The sequence below is a fragment of the Balaenoptera musculus genome, chromosome 20 (assembly GCF_009873245.2).
Source record: "Balaenoptera musculus isolate JJ_BM4_2016_0621 chromosome 20, mBalMus1.pri.v3, whole genome shotgun sequence".
Taxonomy (NCBI): Eukaryota; Metazoa; Chordata; class Mammalia; order Artiodactyla; family Balaenopteridae; genus Balaenoptera; species Balaenoptera musculus.
Genome location: NC_045804.1, coordinates 52,384,237 through 52,403,732, shown reverse-complemented (window position 1 = coordinate 52,403,732; position 19,496 = coordinate 52,384,237). Strand labels below are relative to the sequence as shown.

The window sequence follows — 19,496 nt, the reverse complement described above, 5'->3', positions numbered from 1 at the left end:
ACAAATCCCTGTGTTTGGGCATTAGGTTGTTTCTAATTTTTCACTATGATAAATGTATCCATCTGGGTCCAATCAGGAGAAAGAAATTCGAACATGGAAAAATGTAGTGTATGGAATTATTTAACTATAACAGGGGGTTAGAGTAATGAGGGGTTAGCCAGCAGGAAGTAAAGAGACAGAACTAGCAGGTAGAAGGTGTAGTCACTCCCCTGTGGAGACAGAGCGCCCACAGCAGTACCCCCAGGGTTGAGGTGCGCAGATCAGGTTGAGGAGGGCACAGCTGGGCTTCACTGGATTTCAGAGAAGTCGCTGTGGGGCCGAGCTGGCGACACTGCCTGGAGATGGGTCCTTAGGGTACTAGGGAAAACAGTGCACAGGGAGGCGTCTTACTGGAGGCACTCTATTCCAAAACTGCCCAAGGAGGGGGTGTGTTGGGAGACGTTGCTGGCCTTGGGGTGCTGTTAGCCACTGCACACCAAAGGAGCTGTCAGCACGGCAGGAGTCTGTCAGGAGGGCACTGGAGCCCGGAAGCAAAACCCGTTTCCCTCACAGTATCTCTGCAGTCTCCTCCACCGCCAAAGCTGGCAAAGGAAAAATTATTTAAAGGACCCAGATCCATTTTCACAGAGCAGTCAAAAAAGGGTGAGCTTGGAGCTGAGAGACGATAAATTGAAAAGCGACAAAGGAAGCAGTGTTTCAAGGAGTATCCTTGTATATACATCAAGGCATACCACCCAGATGTTTTGTTGCCCACATTTCCTAGACACAGAATTGATCAAGACGTAGGCACGACTTGCTCTCTAGAAAGATGTGTTAACTATCCTCCCGTGACTTAGCACTTAGAGCTTCTTCACACTTTACTTAACCCTGGGTGTTAGCATTCTTTTTAATGCTTACAAATCTGATAAGTCAGAAAAAAAAAAACCCAAAAAACCTCAGTATTGTTTTTAGTTGATATTTTTAAAAAATTAGGGATGTCAGGGCTTTTACTTGTTTTCCTTTTTTATTCTTTTGTGCATTTCTTATCTATATCCTTTGCCCATTTAAAAAATTGGAAGATTAAGTCTTTCGTATTGATTTGTACATGCTCTTTATGTATCAAGTATCAGAATGTTTAAATGGTTATATAGTCAAATCTTATATTCATTTGTAATGTTTAAAATGTAATTCATCTGGAAATCATTTTAGTTTAAGGTCTGAGGGTTATAAGTGTTTAACTTTTTAATTTTGTTCCAATTGTTCCAATAATGTTAACTAGTTTCTCTCTTTTCCTGACTGATTTCAAATGTTACTTTGATCATATATTGTGTCTATTTCTAGACTTTAAATTGTTTTCCTTTGGTTTTTAGTGAGTTAATTGTCTCACTTTCTCTTTCAGAACAGGACGCAGGCCTTGATGCCCTTTCCTCGATCATAAGTCGCCAAAAACAAATGGGGCAGGAAATTGGGAATGAACTGAATGAACAAAATGGTAAGAACACATCTGAAATTGACCAGATTTGCCATTTAATATAAATGCTAAAGGCTTGTCTATTTGTTAAATGGTTTTAATATTACAAAACACCTAAAGTGGTTTAACGTCAATGGATTTTTATATTGATAGTTTAATGCAATTGAGGGTGGTTTGTGGCAGATTTAGACTGTAGTTACTAAACACTAGGAAAAGAAATTTGGTTTAAAAATGTCCAGTTTTCTGTAGCTGCTTTTAAAAATGCTTTGTTTTGTGATCTGTTTATCCTGTGGGCTCTACCTTATGTGGTCACGGGGTGAAGTGGCTCAATGCGTTGTACACCAGTGCAGGGGCCAGGGCACACTGAGTTGTCCTCTACACACCGGCGGGGGGGGGGGGGGGGCGGGGGGAGTTGGCTCCTCTTCCGTCATAAATACCAGGCTGCAGGGCCAAAAAATACTTGAAGATTTTTTTATTCAGGGCTCGATGTGACAAACCTGGCTGGAGAAAGATTAGTTTGCAAACCCGCAAGCAGGATGGCTTGGGAGAGACAGAGCTTTTAGTCAGGCGCCTACCCAGAAGGCTGTGTGGTTGAGGGTCCAGGGGCGTGAGTGAAAGATGCAGCAGTAGGAGTGGAGGAGAGGGGATGGAGGCAGGGGACTGGCGGTGCTTTTACCGCATGGACCCTGTCGGGAATGGGGGAGGGGGGAGTCGCTGGTTTGTGAGTGGAGATCCTCAGTCCGGTTTGGACCCGTCCAATGAGAGATGCCAGTGAGGAATCCGAGTCACAGCGTCGAGTGGACGGTGGGAGATACGGTACTAGAGCTCGGCGAGAGGACAGGACCAGAGGGAAGAGATGTGAGCAGCTTCAGCAGAGAGGTGCTGGGTGGAAGCAGAAGAATGGTTGAGTTTCAGTGAGGCGAGCGTTTATCGAAGGCCCCTACTAGGTGCTAAGCCCTTTAATCTGTGCCGTTTCATTTAATCAGCGCATAGCACTGTGAAGGTGATGTTATTGCTGTTTGTCAGAGGTGAAGCCCAGAGTGGCTGAGGGGCCCCGTAACGTCACCTCAGTTGTAAGGGATACAAATGAAATTTCACACTAGCTTCCTCTCTAAGGAAGACAAAGTGGGGAGAGAAAAGTAAAAAAAGTAAAAGGTTTCAGCTTTTGGTCATAGTATCATGGAGGCTCACGGTGGAACGGCTTTCAAGAAAGCTTACCCTGTGTGGGCGACCATTGGAGCCCTGGGGGGTGGGCGCGTACTCGCTCCAAGGGGGGGGCTGCACCTGTCAGGTTGCGCAAGTTCCACTTTTCTTCATCTCTACAAAGACTGAGTTCATCTGTTGCCACAGTACTATTCCATTCATCTGTCATAAATGCATAAAAAGTTAATTCTATCCATCTGTCGTAAATAAATAGATCACCAAAGCAAATGGAGAAATCCTCTAGCTTTACCATCCTAATAGAGGTTCTTAATGGTTTAAGGACAGAGAGGAGGACAGTTCAGTCCTTTCCTGATGGTGCTGATGTGAACGTACTAATTCATGTATGTGCATCTAACTCAGTTATTGGCCAGTTCCTTCCTTGAAAGACAGTATTCATGAGAAAATTAGCTCTGTAGGAAATCTGCCTGTCATAGGTATAATTGTTCTTTATCCCAAGGAAATTTAGCCTGTTGAGTGGGTCAGTCTAGAAAGGACGCTAGCCACACACTGGTAAAGCACGTCCGTCCTGTGATGTGCTCAGATAAGCCATGTCTAGTAACCGTGGTCCATGGTCAAGGATGGATGATGCCTGCTTTGGTGCGATGACTTGCTGACTTCCCGGATGAAGTCTCCGTGCATTTTCTTGCATAAGCAATCACACTGGCATGTCCTTATCTTGTTCAGTAGCCACCATACTTTGCTGCGTATTAGAATCACCTGAGGACCTTCTCAGCCTCCAAAGCCCAGGCCATACCTGAGCTGGTTTTCTGTTGTTGCTGTAACGCATTACCACAGACTTAGTGGCTTCAGACAGTGCAACCCCCTCCTTATAGCTCTGGAGCTCTGAAGTCTGCTATGGGTCTCACTGGGCTAAAACCAGGTGTTGGAAGGGCTGTATCCCTTTCTGGAGGCTCTGGGGGAGAATTGATTTCCTTGCCTTTTCCAGTGTCTAGAGGCTGCCTGCATTCCTTGGCTTGTGGCCCCCTTCTCCACCTTCAAAGCCAGCAATGGTGGATTGAGTCCTTCTTGCATGGCATCACTCTGACCTCTAGCTTCTGTCTTCCTCTTCCTGTTTTAAGGACCTTTGTGATTATGTCAGGCTCACCTGGATAATCCAGAATAGTGTTCCTGTTTAAGGTCAACTGATTTAGCAAGCTTAATCCATCTGCAACCTAATGCCCCTTGGCCATGCAACCTCATAACATATTCTCAGGTTCCGGGCTGTAGATGTGTCTGGGGGGGGGGGGCCGCTGTTCTGCCCACCACAGTACTTTATGCCAGTTAAATCGGAATCTCTAGGGTGAGGCCCAAGCATCAGTACTTTTTGAAAGCTCCCCACATGATTTCAGTGGGCTGCCAGGTTTGGGAACCAGTGCCCCTGTTGAATATGCTGAGAGAATGTATTTAGTACTGTACTTTTCTCTTGCCTCTCGTATGCTCACATGACAGATGGAAAGCCCACCCATGCACAGACCGTTCACGTGGTTACATATGACACATCTGCCATCCTAGTCACGGAGACTCTTTCTTCCCATCACATGTTTTACCCCCATCCTTTTCACCTCTTCCTCCTGCCTCCCCGGTCCTCATCTCCGTTCCAGACCCGGATGCATATATGTGTACATAGACAAACATGAGGTATTTTTCCATGAGTTGCCAGAATAAGCTGGGTTTTCTCTGTGGTGGCCTCCCACTGAGATTGCAGCTATGCTGGTGGTTTTCTGTTGTGCACATTTGCTCCTCAGAAATAGGGCAGAGTCAGCCATTTGCTTTCATAGGAACAGAGAGACTCTCTGAGGATAAAAATGATGTCCCTGCTAGGGCTGTGATCAGCCTTTATTCCTTTTGTCAAAGTCAAGAAGCCATTATGTCTGGAGGTGTTGAGAACAGGCTTGCAGCCCCATCTGGATTTTTACTGTGACCCGAGTACATAATGAGGCGCCTGGGACCCAGGAGAAGGTTTCCACTTTTGGCTGTAAATATCTCTACTTGGTTTATTGACCTACTGAATTACTCTTTTGGTTTTCACTAAATGAGAGAAACAATAGGCTAAGATAATGGCCAGCCAGGCCATTTTTGGAATCAAGTATCCAGACTGAGAGCATAGCCACAAAGCCGAAGGGTCGAATTATCATCACTGTAGGAATCTTCTCAGAGAGAGTTAAAAAGGGCCTGGCCCACACCAGTAATTACCCTGTTCCTATGCCAGTGACCAAGCCTAATGAGGAAGAGGATTGGCAGTTCAGTGAAAATGCGGGTGATGGGAGACCTGCAAGTCTAGTGGATTTGGGGGGTTGGCAGCTGGTGAAGGTGGGGGGATGCAGGAGAAGAGGGGTGGGTGGAGGGCCGAGCCAGGGAGATTGCCCCATGGGACCACAGTTCACAGTGAACCGTACGGATGGCTGGGGGCAAAGGGTTCGTGTCAGGCGGACTGGCCCAGATGCTGTTCCAAAGTGCAGCTGTGATAGTTTTACTGAAAAATCCCCTAAAGCTCATGCTCAAGAGGGCAGGGTCTTTGGAAAGGAACACTGAAACAAGAAAACGAATGGGACTGACTTGACTGAAGTAGATATTTCTGAGACCTGATGTGGGCGTCGGCCAAGCTTTGAAGTCAGCACCGAGAAGAACCACAGAGGCCCGGTTCCGAGGGAGGAAACAGCGCCAGGAACAGACTGTCACTAACCTCTGCCAGTGTGTGGTGGTCCTCCTCATTCTTCTTGATGTTCAAATATCCCAAATTCGGCCAGTCCTTTCGATGTTTCTCTGTCAATCTTTAAACCTTTCCTTGCTTTCGGGAAGAATCCACGGTGACAAGGAAGGCCATTCGTCTCTACTGACAGCATAAGTACTGGGATTGAGGAGACCAGGGTGTCCTTTGAAAGAACTAGACAAAATGATCAAAGATTTCGCGTACACATCAGTGAATTACCATTGTAAGGGTCTGTTAGAGCTCCTAGCTGCATTTTCATGTTGAAATTAATGTGGCAGGCTGAGTAATAGCCCCCAAAGATACCCACATCCCGATCTCTGGAATCTGTGTTTCCTTTTGTGACACAAGGGACTTGGCAGGCGTGTTAATCCATTGAGGATCTTGAGACGGAGAGCTTATCCTGGATTACGTGATTGGGGCCTAAATGTAATCACAGGTGCCCTTCTCAAAGCGGGGATGGCCAAGGGACTTCCCTGGCAGTCCAGTGGTTAAGACTCTGCGCTTCCACTGCAGGAGGTGTGCGTTCAATCCCTGGTCGGGGAGCTATAGACCCCACATGCTGCCAGGCACGGCCCCAAAAAGAAAGAGGCCGAGAGAGCTTTGACATGGAAGAGTGGCCATGTGATGACTGAAGCAAGGTGCTATGATACTGGCTTCAAAGATAAAGGTAGGGGCCCCGGGCCAAGGGAGGCAGGGAAGACAGCTCTAGAAGCTAGAAAAGGCCAGGAAATGAACTCTCCCCTAGAGCATCTGGAGGGACACCTTGATTTCAGTTGAGTGAAACTGATTTTGGACTTCTGATCTCCAAAACTTATAGGGGAGTGATTGTGTATTGTTTTAAGCCACTAAGTGTGTAATCATTTGTTAGAACAGCAACAGGAAACTAATGTAGGTAATCATTGTCTTTTTGTCAGTTGTCAGTGAACTCAGGTTAACCCCTCTTACGCTAGAAAACATGTATTGACTCCTTCATGTGTCTGTAACTCCTCTTCCTTCTTGAGGAGCTTTCTTTGAAGCGGGCTTCACAGAAGGAAGTTTGCAGTTCTGGCGCCCCAGTCAACCTCTCAAACTGCGTAGCACTTTAATAACAGAATTTAATTGCGGAATTTAGTCTTGTACTGGTGAAGTGTGTGGGCATTTGGGCGAAAGAATCTCTTTGTGGAATATCTGGTGTCAGAATTTCCCAGAGTCCAGTAGGCCAGCTGATTTGAGGTAGCACGGAGAGAAGCAGTTTATATTTTAATAGTTGCATATTTTAAGTTTAATGTGTGGTAGAAATAAAAATGACTAGCATTTGAAATCTGATTTCACAGCACTACAGAATCTCCTTATTCAGTTAACTTGTGTGAGCAGGAAAATGATAGTGAGTTGATAAGAAGAAAAACATTAAGCAAAAATGGTGCAGGTGAAACATGAGCACGGCAGAAAGTTATGAAGGGGGGGGCACTTGAAACGCTGACAGTCTGGAAACACCGCTCTAAGAAGACGATTTGTTCAAGCCGAGGGCGCTGTAGAGTACTTCATTTTGGGCCTTGTCCTGGTTCGGTGCTCTGTGATGTAACCCAGGCACCTTCTCCACTTGGCCCTCCTGATGGTGAGATCACATACTAGCCGAGCTCAGGGATCAGGTGTGCTGGAACAATGCCTCCCAGGTCTGCCAGCGTGTCAGCTGGTGGCTGTGGCGGGGGTGATGTCGTCTGATGCTGCACCCCCAGAATTTCAATATGCTTGCCCTTTGGACGAAGACAGGCAGAAACTGCTTTCCTCTAAAGGAAAATGTACAATGGTTTGAGGTCCAGGGAGTTTGTGGTACTGCTTGGCAAGTGAGCAGGGCCACACCCCGATCCCACCGCCCAGAGCTCTATCCCAGGAGAGCTGAGCCTAGGGCTTGGAGCGCGTGTCTCTGTGCCATCGGGCACTTTACGGACCAAGCAGGCTTTTATGCATTGACGAGGGGGCCTGACCGCGGGCCCCCCGCCCCCAACTTTGGGATATAGACACATGCCTGCCGGTGGGGAACGGTTTTCTCCAAGTGGCTGTGCTGATCTGGGTTCAGATTTCCTTTATTGAGATTTCATTCGGCTGCTGGGATTCGTGGAGTGGCTTCTCAAGCCTGCATTTCATTCATAGAGAGATTTGTGAGTTCCTTAGTCTCAGAGACTCTTAGGATGGAGAGGAGCTTGTGCAGTCACTCCCCTCCCCCACCCCCTGCCATCTCTTCATCTTTGGGAAGAATTGCACTCAGTCGCCCCGACCTACGGCCATCTCTGCTGCCCTCTGGTCACCTGGAGGCACTGTAAACCCTCCTGCTGTGCAGAAGCAGCGGCAGCCGTGGCCCATCTGTACACGCATGTGCACGTTTTACTCATTGGCTCTGTAACTTTCCTTTATCTGGATTAAATCTTTTTTTTTTTAATTAATTAATTAATTTATTTATTTTTGGCTGCGTTGGGTCTTCGTTTCTGCGTGAGGGCTTTCTCCAGTTGTGGCGAGCGGGGGCCACTCCTCATCGCGGTGCGCGGGCCTCTCCCGTTGCGGAGCACAGGCTCCAGACGCGCAGGATCAGCAATTGTGGCTCACGGGCCCAGTCGCTCCGTGGCATGTGGGATCCTCCCAGACCAGGGCTCGAACCCGTGTCCCCTGCATTGGCAGGCAGACTCAACCACTGCGCCACCAGGGAAGCCCCTAAATAATCTTTTGTTCCTAATAAAAAGAGGCCTCATTAAGCCTAGTGAGGTCTGTCCCAAAATCCAGAGTAATATTTTTCCTTCCTTAGTACATTTTCTATTCATTCAGCAAATACCGAGGGCCGACTATACGCTCAGCTCTGTGCTAGAACCCACGTATCAATCAGCTGTGGTGAGACTCGGCTTCTGCCCTCTGTTCTAGAGGGAGAGGCAGACGTTAGACAGCTAAGTGCACAGATGCCCAGTTAGAGACGTACAGGGCACCATTACAACATAGAACAGAGGACCCTGATGTGGATTAGGATTAGGAAAGCCTTCCCCAAGGGCATGATCTATGTACTGAGATTTCAAAGACCATTTCTAACAGAGGGAACAGCGTCTGCAAAGGCCCTTATATGGAAAGGAGGGTAACACGGTTGAGAAACGTGGGAGAAGGCCACTGATCCCAGAGTCCAGAGAGCCGGGGAGAGGAGAACTGATAGCAGGCTGGAGGGGAAGGTGGGAGTCACTGTGTAGGTGTGACCTTCGACCTATCTGTACAGTGAGTGACCTAAACATCCATAGCATTGGTGTCATCCGTTATGTAAAATTACTCAGTTTTCTACTTTATCAATCCTGTAATTTCGTCTGTATAATTTACTTTTTCGTCTGTATAATTTACTTTTTACTTTTACAGCTCTATCCCTATACTGTTTGCATTGTCCCGTAGCAGTTAGTGCATCTAAACTGAGAGTTTAGCCACTTTTAGGGAGAAGAAATAAGCACATTGCCAGTGGGGCGTTTATTCATTGAGCAGATGTTGACTGAGTACCAGCTGTGTGTATGGTCCTTTATATTGAAAAGCAGCAATTACAACTCAAAACCAGAGCCCTTCCCTTACTGCTCTTAAGTCTAGCTGGGAGAGACAGACGTGAAACGAACCCCCCCCCCCCCCCCCCCCCGCCAGATCAGGGTGTTTTCTCACATCGCGGGATGTGCTGTCAAGGCAGAGACCAGGCGGCCCGGGCAGGGGATGACAGGCAGGTCCGGGTTCAGTTGGTGGCTGAGGTTACAGGACCTGGGCCAAGGTGGGCCAGTGAAGGGGGGAGGGCAGGTGAAGCATTCCAGGTAGTGCCAGGACCTTTCGTGTGAGGCCTCGGAGGCTGCGGAGAGCCTTGCAAGTTTGAGAAATCCGAAGAAGGCTTTTGTCGCTGGTAGAGTGGGTGACGAGGCAGACGTGCCAAGGTGAAGTTGCAGAGGGGTTCGGAGCAGGGCTGGGATGCTTCACAGCGTGAACACCTAGTAAGCCCTGAAAATTACGGGGAATTTATATTTTCCTGGGAAGGACAATCAACAGTCTGAGTCAAGGAACAGTTATGTTAACAGTCATTTTCTTTTTCTTTTTTTTTTTTTGGCCACACCACGCGGCTTGTGGGATTTTAGTTCCTCGACCATGGATTGAACCCTGGGCCCTCAGCAGTGAGGGCGTGGAGTCCTAACCACTGGACAGCCAGGGAGTTCCCTGCTGACAGTAATTTTGAACAGCACTATGGCTGCATGCTAATTAATACCATTTCTTCTGTTCAAATATACGAAAGCCTATGTACATCCTCCTTCAAATGCCACTTTTACCCTCCACAGATACTGATACTTAGTGCTGTTATTTTAATTTACTCCATTACATTTTATAATTGCCATTGATTTTTCTTTTTAACTCATTGTTTCTAAATTTCCAAACTTTTTTTTTTTAATTTATTTATTTATTTATGGCTGTGTTGGGTCTTCGTTTCTGTGCGAGGGCTTTCTCTAGTTGCGGTGAGCGGGGGCCACTCTTCATCGCGGTGCGCGGGCCTCTCACTATCGCGGCCTGTCTTGTTGGGAGCACAGGCTCCAGACGCGCAGGCTCAGTAGTTGTGGTTCACGGGCCTAGTTGCTCCGCGGCATGTGGGATCTTCCCAGACCAGGGCTCGAACCCGTGTCCCCTGCATTGGCAGGCAGATTCTCAACCACTGCGCCACCAGGGAAGCCCTCCAAACATGTTTTTTGTTTTTTTTTTTTGTTGTTGTTGTTTTTTAACATCTTTATTGAAGTATAATTGCCTTACAATGGTGTGTTAGCTTCTGATTTATAACAAAGTTAATCAGTTATACATATACATATGTTCCCATTTCTCTTCCCTCTTGCAGCTCCCTCCCTCCCACCCTCCCTACCCCACCCCTCTAGGTGGTCACAAAGCACCGAGCTGATCTCCCTGTGCTATGCGGCTGCTTCCCACTAGCTATCTATTTTACATTTGGTAGTGTATATATGTCCATGACACTCTCTCACCCTGTCACATCTCACCCCACCCCCTCCCCATATTCTCAAGTCCATTCTCTAGTAGGTTTGTGTCTTTATTCCCGTCTTGCCACTAGGTTCTTCATGGCTTTTTTTTCCCTTAGATTCCGTATATATGTGTTAGCATACTGTATTTGTTTTTCTCTTTCTGACTTACTTCACTCTGTATGACAGACTCTAACTCCATCCACCTCATTACAAATACCTCCATTTCATTTCTTTTTATGGCTGAGTAATATTCCATTGTATATACGTGCCACATCTTCTTTATCCATTCATCTGTCGATGGACATTTAGGTTGCTTCCATGTCCTGGCTATTGTAAATAGAGCTGCAATGAACATTTTGGTACATGACTCTTTTTGAACTATGGTTTTCTCAGGGTATATGCCCAGTAGTGGGATTGCTGGATCGTATGGTAGTTCTATTTGTAGTTTTTTAAGGAACCTCCATACTGTTCTCCATAGTGGCTGTATCAATTTACATTCCCACCAACAGTGCAAGAGAGTTCCCTTTCCTCCACACCCTCTCCAGCATTTATTGTTTCTAGATTTTTTGATGATGGCCATTCTGACCGGTGTGAGATATCATCTCATTGTAGTTTTGATTTGCATTTCTCTAATGATTAATGATGTTGAGCATTCTTTCATGTGTCTGTAGGCCATCTGTATATCTTCTTTGGAGAAATGTCTATTTAGGTCTTCTGCCCATTTTTGGATTGGGTTGTTCGTTTTTTTGTTACAAACATGTTTTTTTAAACCACCTTCTAAAATATTTTTCCACTTTTATTGAGATATAATTGGCATACAGCACTGTATGAGTTTTAGGTGTACAACGTAATGATTTGACTTACATTCATCATGAAACGATTACCACAATAGGTTTAGTGAACATCCGTCATGTCAGAGAGATGCACCATTAAGGAAGCAGGGAAAAAAATATCTTTTCCTTGTGATGAGAACTCGTAAGACCTACTCTCCTAACACCATTCGTATACAGTGCACAGCAGTACTAATTATCATGTTGTATGTGACATCCCTAGTACGTACTTAGCTTGTTACTGAAATGACTACCTTAAACCATCTTTTTATTGTTGATTTTCTCATTGAACTGCATAAGGGTCAGAGAATTATGTTCTATATGATACTGGTTCTTCTGAACTTGTTAACATCTCCTTAGTAACCGTTGTGGCGAGTCACCCCTCTGTGTGCCTCAGGAGAATGTGTGGTCACCAGTTTGGGGAGACGGGGCTTCATATACACTTATTACATCAGGCTTTTGAATTCCTTTGTCCATCTTACGTGTCTTTATTACCCCTCTGCTTCCTCCAATCAGTTTCTGAAAGAGGTGTGATGAAATTGCCTTAAGGGTTTGTGAACTTAGCAATTTATCCATGTAACTGGGTCAATTTTTTATTTTATAAATTTCAAGAAAAGGTTATTAGGTACATATATACAGGATTATTTAATCTTATTTTGGTGTTTTTATCTTTTTACCATTATGGAAATATCTCTCTTTATCTCTACTGCTTTTTACCTTTAGGTCTACTGGCTAGATATTAATATCACAATTTAGGCTTTCATTTGGTTGGTGTTTACCTAGTCTAGAGATTGCCAGACTTTGTGGTCGAGGGCTGCTTTGTATTCTTTTTTATTTATTTATTTATTTATTTATTTATTTATTTATGGCTGTGTTGGGTCTTCGTTTCTGTGCGAGGGCTTTCTCTAGTTGCGGCAAGTGGGGGCCACTCTTCATCGCGGTGCGCGGGCCTCTCACTATTGCGGCCTCTCTCGTTGCGGAGCACAGGCTCCAGACGTGCAGGCTCAGTAATTGTGGCTCACGGGCCCAGTTGCTCCGTGGCATGCGGGATCTTCCCAGACCAGGGCTCGAACCCGTGTCCCCTGCATTGGCAGGCAGATTCTCAACCACTGCGCCACCAGGGAAGCCCTGCTTTGTATTCTTAACAATCATTGAGGACTCCTAAGAGCTTTTGTTTACATTGGTTATAGCTGTCAACATTAATTGCATTAGAAATTTAAAACATTTTAAAAATATTTATTCATTTTAAAAATAACAATAATAAGCCATTACATATTAACACAAATAAGTTAACTTTTATGAAAAATAACCCCCAAGTATAAGTAGCTTAAAATAGAAAACATGTGTTTTATTTTTTTTTTTATCTTTCAGTATATATCTGTTGTGGGGTCATTGGTGGGCACGGTTACTTAAGATCCCTGATGGATAGAATAGCCACCATTTCAAACATTGATGGTCACTGTGCCAGAGAGTCGGAGAGCTCTAGAGGGTCTTGTTCCTGCAGTTAAGTGCTCTGGCCCAGAAGTGACAAGTCAGTTTCGTTCAGAGCTCCTTGGTCAGAGCTAAAACCACTAGGAGGTGTTATCCTACCCCTGCGTCTGGTTGAAGGGGAGGAAGACTGGACACACTGGGTGGGTGACACACGTGACCGTGACGGGGGCAGTGTTTCGCAGTTAGGCGCCAAACTGCCTCTGATACTGACTAGCCGTGGGACCCTCCTCTTTCTCTGTCCTTAACTTCCTTGTCTAGGAAACGGAGATTTTAGTGCCTATTTTAGAGTGTTGTATGAAGGTGACATGAATGGCCACGTGTGACGCTCCGAGAGTTGGGCCTCACACATTGTACGGGATCTAAACGTGTTTTCTGTTACGACCTCTTTATTCACAGTACAGGCTGTCGATCAGAATGGTAGACGGAGCTGATGGGGAGCCCCTTGCTGCCTTCCCCACACACATGGAAGTGTTAGATGAAACATTTTTAAAAATTGATTTATACTTCTTAGATGAGCTTGAAAGCAAGAAAGAGTTTCTCCGGGTGTCAGAAGTGAAGGTATTTTATTAACCCACAGCCGTGAGCGGAATGGAAGCCTCGTGGCCCTCAGAGATAGCTGAGCGGATATTCACACTAGGCTACTAACGTTTCAACACCCACGCAGAGATGGGAGCCGGGGCTCTGGTCCCTGTGCGTTCTGAGGGCCTGAAAGCGGACTCCATACAAAGCCAGGAGCCGAGAAATGACCATTTTATGGGAAAACGAATTTCCGCTATCTCCCCCCAAGAATGAGATGCTCAGCGAGGCCACCCACCTTGGGCCACAGCCACTCTTATATTTTTAACATGTAGACTTAAGTTTACATATTTTTAACAAAGTCTAGAGCAAATATCTCTGAATCAATCAAGTTTAGAATTCTTAACTTTGCTTCAAACTCTTCCTCTATAATGTTTTAAACTGAAGCTCTCTTTTTTTCCTATGGTCAGTGTTTTTATTTAGATTTACCAACATGTTTTACTGATTTCTCTTATTGTTGTATCTATTCTATGACTCAGCTCTTCTAACAGATTTTTTTTTTTAATTTTGAGAACTATACTTTTAAACACCATTAAAGCTTATGCTTTAATGCTTACGATTGCTTTTCCCCCACAGAAGTATGTTTTTAAGGTAAAGTCTTTTAAACCTTTGAGTGGTACTAATCAGAACTTTACATTTTCCTTCCGCTCTTTGCAGTGTTTCTGTGTCCTCCAGGTAAGCTTTGGTTTGGTCATCTCAGTCTTTCTCACACTGTTATAGGGCGAGTTATGTCCCCTCAAAATTCACAGGTTGAAGTCCCAATTCCCAGAACCTCAGAATGTGATTGTATTTGGAAATAGGGTCTTTAAAGAGGTGATTAAGTTAAAATGAGGTCATTAGGTTGGGCCCTAATTCTATAAGACTGGTGTCCTTATAAGAGGAGGAAATTAGGACACAGACACACATGGAGGGAAGACCATGTAAGGACACAGGGAGAAGACGGCCGTTTGCTGGTCAAGGAGAGAGGCCTCATAAGAAACCAGTTCTGCTGACACCTTGATCTCATACTTCTAGGCTCTAGGATTGTGAGAAAATACATGTCTGTTGTTGAAGCCCCCGCAGTCTTGGTACTTTGTTAAGGCAGGTCCATGAGTCAAGGATCATATTGATGAGTATAGGTAGCTGATGTAGGCTTTGTTGGTATTTCAGTAGGTTTATTTACCCCCAGATCTTCTCTCTTGAATGTATTCTATATGGGCAGGCAGGGTATACCAGCAGACAGCTTTCCCTTTAGGGTGTGTGCTTAGGGTAGAAGAGGACACAGCAGATCCAGGACCTTTTGCTATATAACCCTTACCCCCAAATCACTAAGAGAAAGAACTTTAACCTCAGGGTGACATCTTTTTATGTCTTTTTGTTTTTTTTTTTTTTTCACCTCCGTGTCTATCCTAGAGGCTCCTCTTTGACTCATTTGCTAGCCTGGACACCAACACCATGGGCGCTCCTTAGGCAAACCCTCCTCTCTAGAGAGAGCTGTCCTGGGGGGCTGCAGCTGGGATCCAGTACTCTGCAGACCCCAGTCCCCACGGGACAGGGGCAAGGGCCACCTGGCTCAGCTGTTGTCTAGACAGCTCTCCCCTCAGATGCCCTGGCTCCCGCCTCACAGCCATCTCTCTGTAGGCCATTCTTCGGCTCCCAGTAGCCATTGACTCCAAGCTCAGAGCTTCTCCAGGGTTCTATCAGGAAGAAAGAGCTCTTATCTGTAGCCCTGAATGTGTATTTCAAGTTGCTTTCCCCCCCCCCCCACCCAGTTTTGATTTGTCAATACAGTCCCAACAGTCTTCTTTTTTGAAAGAAAGCCTTTCAAATGACTTATTCACTGATAGCACCCCTTCGTGTTCTCAGGGCCACCATGGAATGGATTTATTCTTTCAAAAAATATTTTTACTGGCATTTCATTGTGCTCCTGGGAAGGAGGCCATTCGTACTTGCTCTGCTGTCCTGAGCTCAGTCTCTTTTATATATATATATATTTTACAAGGTCTCAGTATCTATAGGAATCGTCTTCCTGAAACAGCTAGTGTTCTGGAAGCTTCAATTAAACAAGTTTTTAATACAGTCTGTGAAAGTTGTTTTCTAGGGCTTCTGTGATTGGAGCGATACCTCCTAAGTTATTATCTGCTGTGTTTATAGATGGATTTGCCTAAAGATAAGACAATTAGAGATATGGAAGGAAGGTGATTATTTTCCATGCGCTTATGGTATTAAATACTTGGTGAATGTAAGATCAGCTCTTTTTCAGAACATTCATTATTCATCTCTAGGAAGGGGCTAGTTTATAGTAATGGGGCTAGTTGGCGGGGGGTAGAGAGAGAGAGAGAGAGAGAGAGAGAACACCAGTGAGAGCAAGTATGTCGTTCCAACAATACTTGTCCAACACCAACTGGGTGTCCGATAATGTAATTCCATTTTGACACTGTTTATGTGGAGTTAATGTCAGACTCAGACTCCACAGGTGTAGGGGCCCCATAGGACTGCCCTCACTTTCACAAGTCCTGAGGACCCCGAACCACTTCTGCCCCACTGGCTGCAAATACAGGGTTCCCACACCCCGCCCCCCCCCCCCCCCCCGCTTCAGGATTCCATAATTTGCTAGACTGACTCACAGAACTCAGGAAAATGTTTACTTACAATTTCAGTTTTGTTTTGGAGGATGCAACTCGGGAAAGCCAGTGGAAGAGGGACAGGGGTGGGGGTGGGGACGCCCACAGAGCATCCGTGCCCTCTCCAGGCACATCCCCCTCCCAGCACGTCCATGTGTTCACCAGTCCAGAAGCCCTGCAAACCTCACTGCTCAGGAATGTTCATCGCTGCTTCGTTATATAGGCAGAGACTTCGTTAAATAGGTGTGATTGATTAAACCTTTGGCCACGTGAGGAACCCAGATTCTTTGAATTTGCTGGCTCTGCAGAAAAGATACTCGGACACATGCATGATGTTTGTCATCTGGCTTCGCTGCTAGCTTTAACTCTGGTGAACTGGGCTGGGCCCACTTTGGGTCACAAGGACTTATTTTGTTGACCTCTGGTCTAGTGCCTCCTTACCCCTTTCTTCTAGGCCAATGTCTTGGTTTCTACCTGGCTGTGAAGTCAGCTGAGAGGTCATCTGATGAGAGAGAGGGGCGAGGATTTTCCAAAGGAAAAGCTGTGGAAACAGCTTTTGTCAGGGGAAATGTCATTTATCCTCAGGCCCTCGGACAGCTGGCCCTTGTGATTCATCAGGCTTCCCTTCCGCTGGGCTGCACCACAGTTCCTAGTTGACTTCCAAGAGGGAGGCTGTCAGACCAACATTAGCAGCTGGAGTGGAGAATAGAGGACAGAAAAGCCAAAACCGGAGACCGGAGAGAATCTCAAAGGGAAACCAAAGCTGTCATAGATGCAGGAGCAGGTCACACTGGGAGCTCTGCCTTCTGCCACTTCGACCCAGTGATAAGGCTCTTCCTGCTCCTGGTGCCTTTGCAGGAAAGGGAAACCCAGAGCTCTCTTTGGAGGTTATGCAGGGGGGGATCTCCAAGACCACCCCCTCAGGTTTGGTGCTTTGCTAGGACTCACAGGACTCAGCGGATAGTTGGCTACTCACTGAAATTTACGTATACCCCTGCCTCATCAATACTTGCAGTGCTTTTGCAGTTATTCACGGACATGTGTTAAACAGGTGAAAATTTGGGGTTACCTGATGAACACATTCCCAGCCAAGGTCAAACCAGGTGACGCTCTGCCTTTTTTATTTCTGCTCGCATACAGAGGTGGCCAAAGGATGGAGACTGCGGCTCTGGGGCCGGTTGGATGGGGTGTGAATCCCAATTCTGGCTCCTGTTAGCGGGGCAGCCTCAGGCAAGTCGCTTGACACTTCTGAACCTCATAGTCTTTTTTTTAAAACTGAAGTATAGTTGATTTACAATGTTGTGTTTCAGGTGTACAGCACAGTGATTCAGTTATTCAGGTTCCTTTCCCTTATAGGTTATTACAAAATAGTGATTATAGTTCCCTGTGCTATACAGTAGGTCCTTGTTGGTTATCAGTTTCATATTCTCTCTTGAAAAATAAAATAGAATCTACCAGGATGAGTTGTTTTCAGGGTTTAAGATACAATCTGTGTTAAATCTATATAGAATATATACGCACGCGTACACATTTCCTTTAGGGACAGTGGTTCCGTATTCGTGAATTCAGTGTTCATGGTGACTTTGTAGAACAGAACTACCACGAATAACAAGAATCGACTCTACTTATACTCATGGTTATTACAGTTGATTACAGTGAAAGAGTACAAAGCAAAATCAGCAGAGAAAAGTCACAAGGGGCAAAGTCCAGGGGAAACCAGGCACAAGCTTCCCGCGGGCCTCTTCCAACAGGTGGAGGCGCACAGGATGCGCCTGCGTCCCCCAGTTGTGACAACACCTGTAAAGTGTTGCCAACCAGGAAAGCTCATGAGGAAGTCGGGGCCCAGGGGTTTTTTTTTTTTTTTTTTTTTTTTTTTTTGAGGGAGTTGGTATGTTCCCCGATTCCAGAAGGAAAGCAGGCGTTCAGCATAAACCAGACTGTTTATACAGTTTAGGACTAGTGACCACACTTATCAGTTAACGGTGGGAACCCTCCCCAAATCCGAGTTCCCAAACACCAGCCAATTTTGTAAGCAGGCCTTTCCTAAGAAAAGCAGTCGAGCCTGGCGTGTTAACTGTTTTCCTCCCAGAGGCCTCCACCCAATGTGGTTTGTTTATCGTATCACTACACTTCTCTTTGATTGGACGATCTGTGGGAGAGGATGCTTGATTTCTGAGATGGATAGACGTGTGCTCTTCAGAAGGGAAGGGGGTACAGGAAGGAGGTGGCAGCTGCCGGGGACCCATCCTTGCACCTCAGTCTCACCTAGAATGTGTGAGACCGGCTCTGATATGGAAGACCTGCTGAGCTTGGCCTGTCTTTAGGGGTCGCAGAGAATGTGCTTTTCAAAGTGGAAGTTGTTTAGCATCTGGGGTGGTGAAAAGGATTGAAGGACTTGGGTAATAAAAACCAAAGAAGCAGGAAGGAAGTGGTCTGATTAGAACCAAGTGCTTAGGCTGGGGGAGACCGCAGGAAAGGAACTGAGGTTGCAGGGCGGTGCTTTTAGGTGGTTCAGAATCATTAAAGGAGCTGGAGCACGAAGGTAGCCCGGTCTGGACCGTGTATTTTGGGGCAGGAACACGATGTTCTCCTTCCATCTGGACAGTCCCGCCAGGAGAGAGGAATTTTACAGGAAACATTCTCTGAATGCAGTGATAAAAACCTTCTATTTTATTTTTCATTGTTATTACAATAGTTTTAACTATTTTAGCGGTAGTTTAGGAACTGGGTTGACATCAAAGGCAAAGTAGCTCTGTCAGCCAGTTTGGTTAGTTTGAAATCCATAAACACAACTTTAAAAAAATTTCTATTGTGTACTGAAGAATTAACCAGCCTTTGAAGTGTGTTTCAGCGTTAAGTGTTGTGTACCCACCAATAAGTGAATTTGAGACCCCAGTGTGTTTCTGTACCCTGGGGGTCATTCGGGTAGGATCATTTGAGGCCCTGTGTTGAGAAGGGACCCTCACTTCTGTTTCTGGATTCACTCCTGACTTGTAGGATTTGTGCTACTACTAAACTCATCCTAAGCTTGGCCGGTCTTAGAGGTGGGAGTGAGCTGAATACTCATTTACTGCTTTCTTTCATCATCCAATCAAAGAGCATAAGAGTAGCCATTTTTGTTTTTCTTTGTTTAAAAAAATAATTTAAAAAACTTTCTCTTGTACTTTTTCTTGCGGCAAGTGGGCAGAGAGTCTGGGGAGTAGTAAGTACTTGTGATTGTGAGGGATGTTTCAGCTGGGCTCATGGAGAGATTGGGCTTGAGGTGGCGGTTTGGGATGTGAGTTGATGAGGTGATTGTATGTGTTTTTCACCTATCACTTACGTGCATGTAACCTGACACCACTATCGTTAGGCCTCAGTTTTCCGCATGAAGGAAGAGAGGCATGGAGCGTCTGTGTGTGTGTGTGCGCGCGCGCACACGTCTGTGTACAAGAGAGACAGGAAGACGTGTGGGCTTAGACTCGGACGTGAATAGGAATACGTCTGATGGTCTGGGAGTTCACAGTGTATTGTGTACCAGGTGGCAGTACCACTCAGGGGAGTTTGTGGGCCGACCAGGTACCTCAGCTTGCCTCACCCAGAGTTCTGTTGTGCTTCTTTGTCTAACTGCAGTAATGCAGAGACCAACCCAGGTGGAGCTGC

General features: G+C 45.8%; 1 protein-coding gene across 2 annotated transcripts in view; it reads left to right on the top strand.

The window, feature by feature from the left end:
- STX8 (syntaxin 8) overlaps positions 1-19,496 on the top strand; it is a 244,203-nt gene that overhangs the window by 63,425 nt on the left and 161,282 nt on the right. For both annotated transcript variants that reach the window (XM_036837811.1, XM_036837812.1), the window contains exon 6: positions 1,379-1,471. In XM_036837811.1, the coding sequence (XP_036693706.1) occupies positions 1,379-1,471 (93 nt within the window). The remainder of the gene's footprint in view (positions 1-1,378; positions 1,472-19,496) is intronic.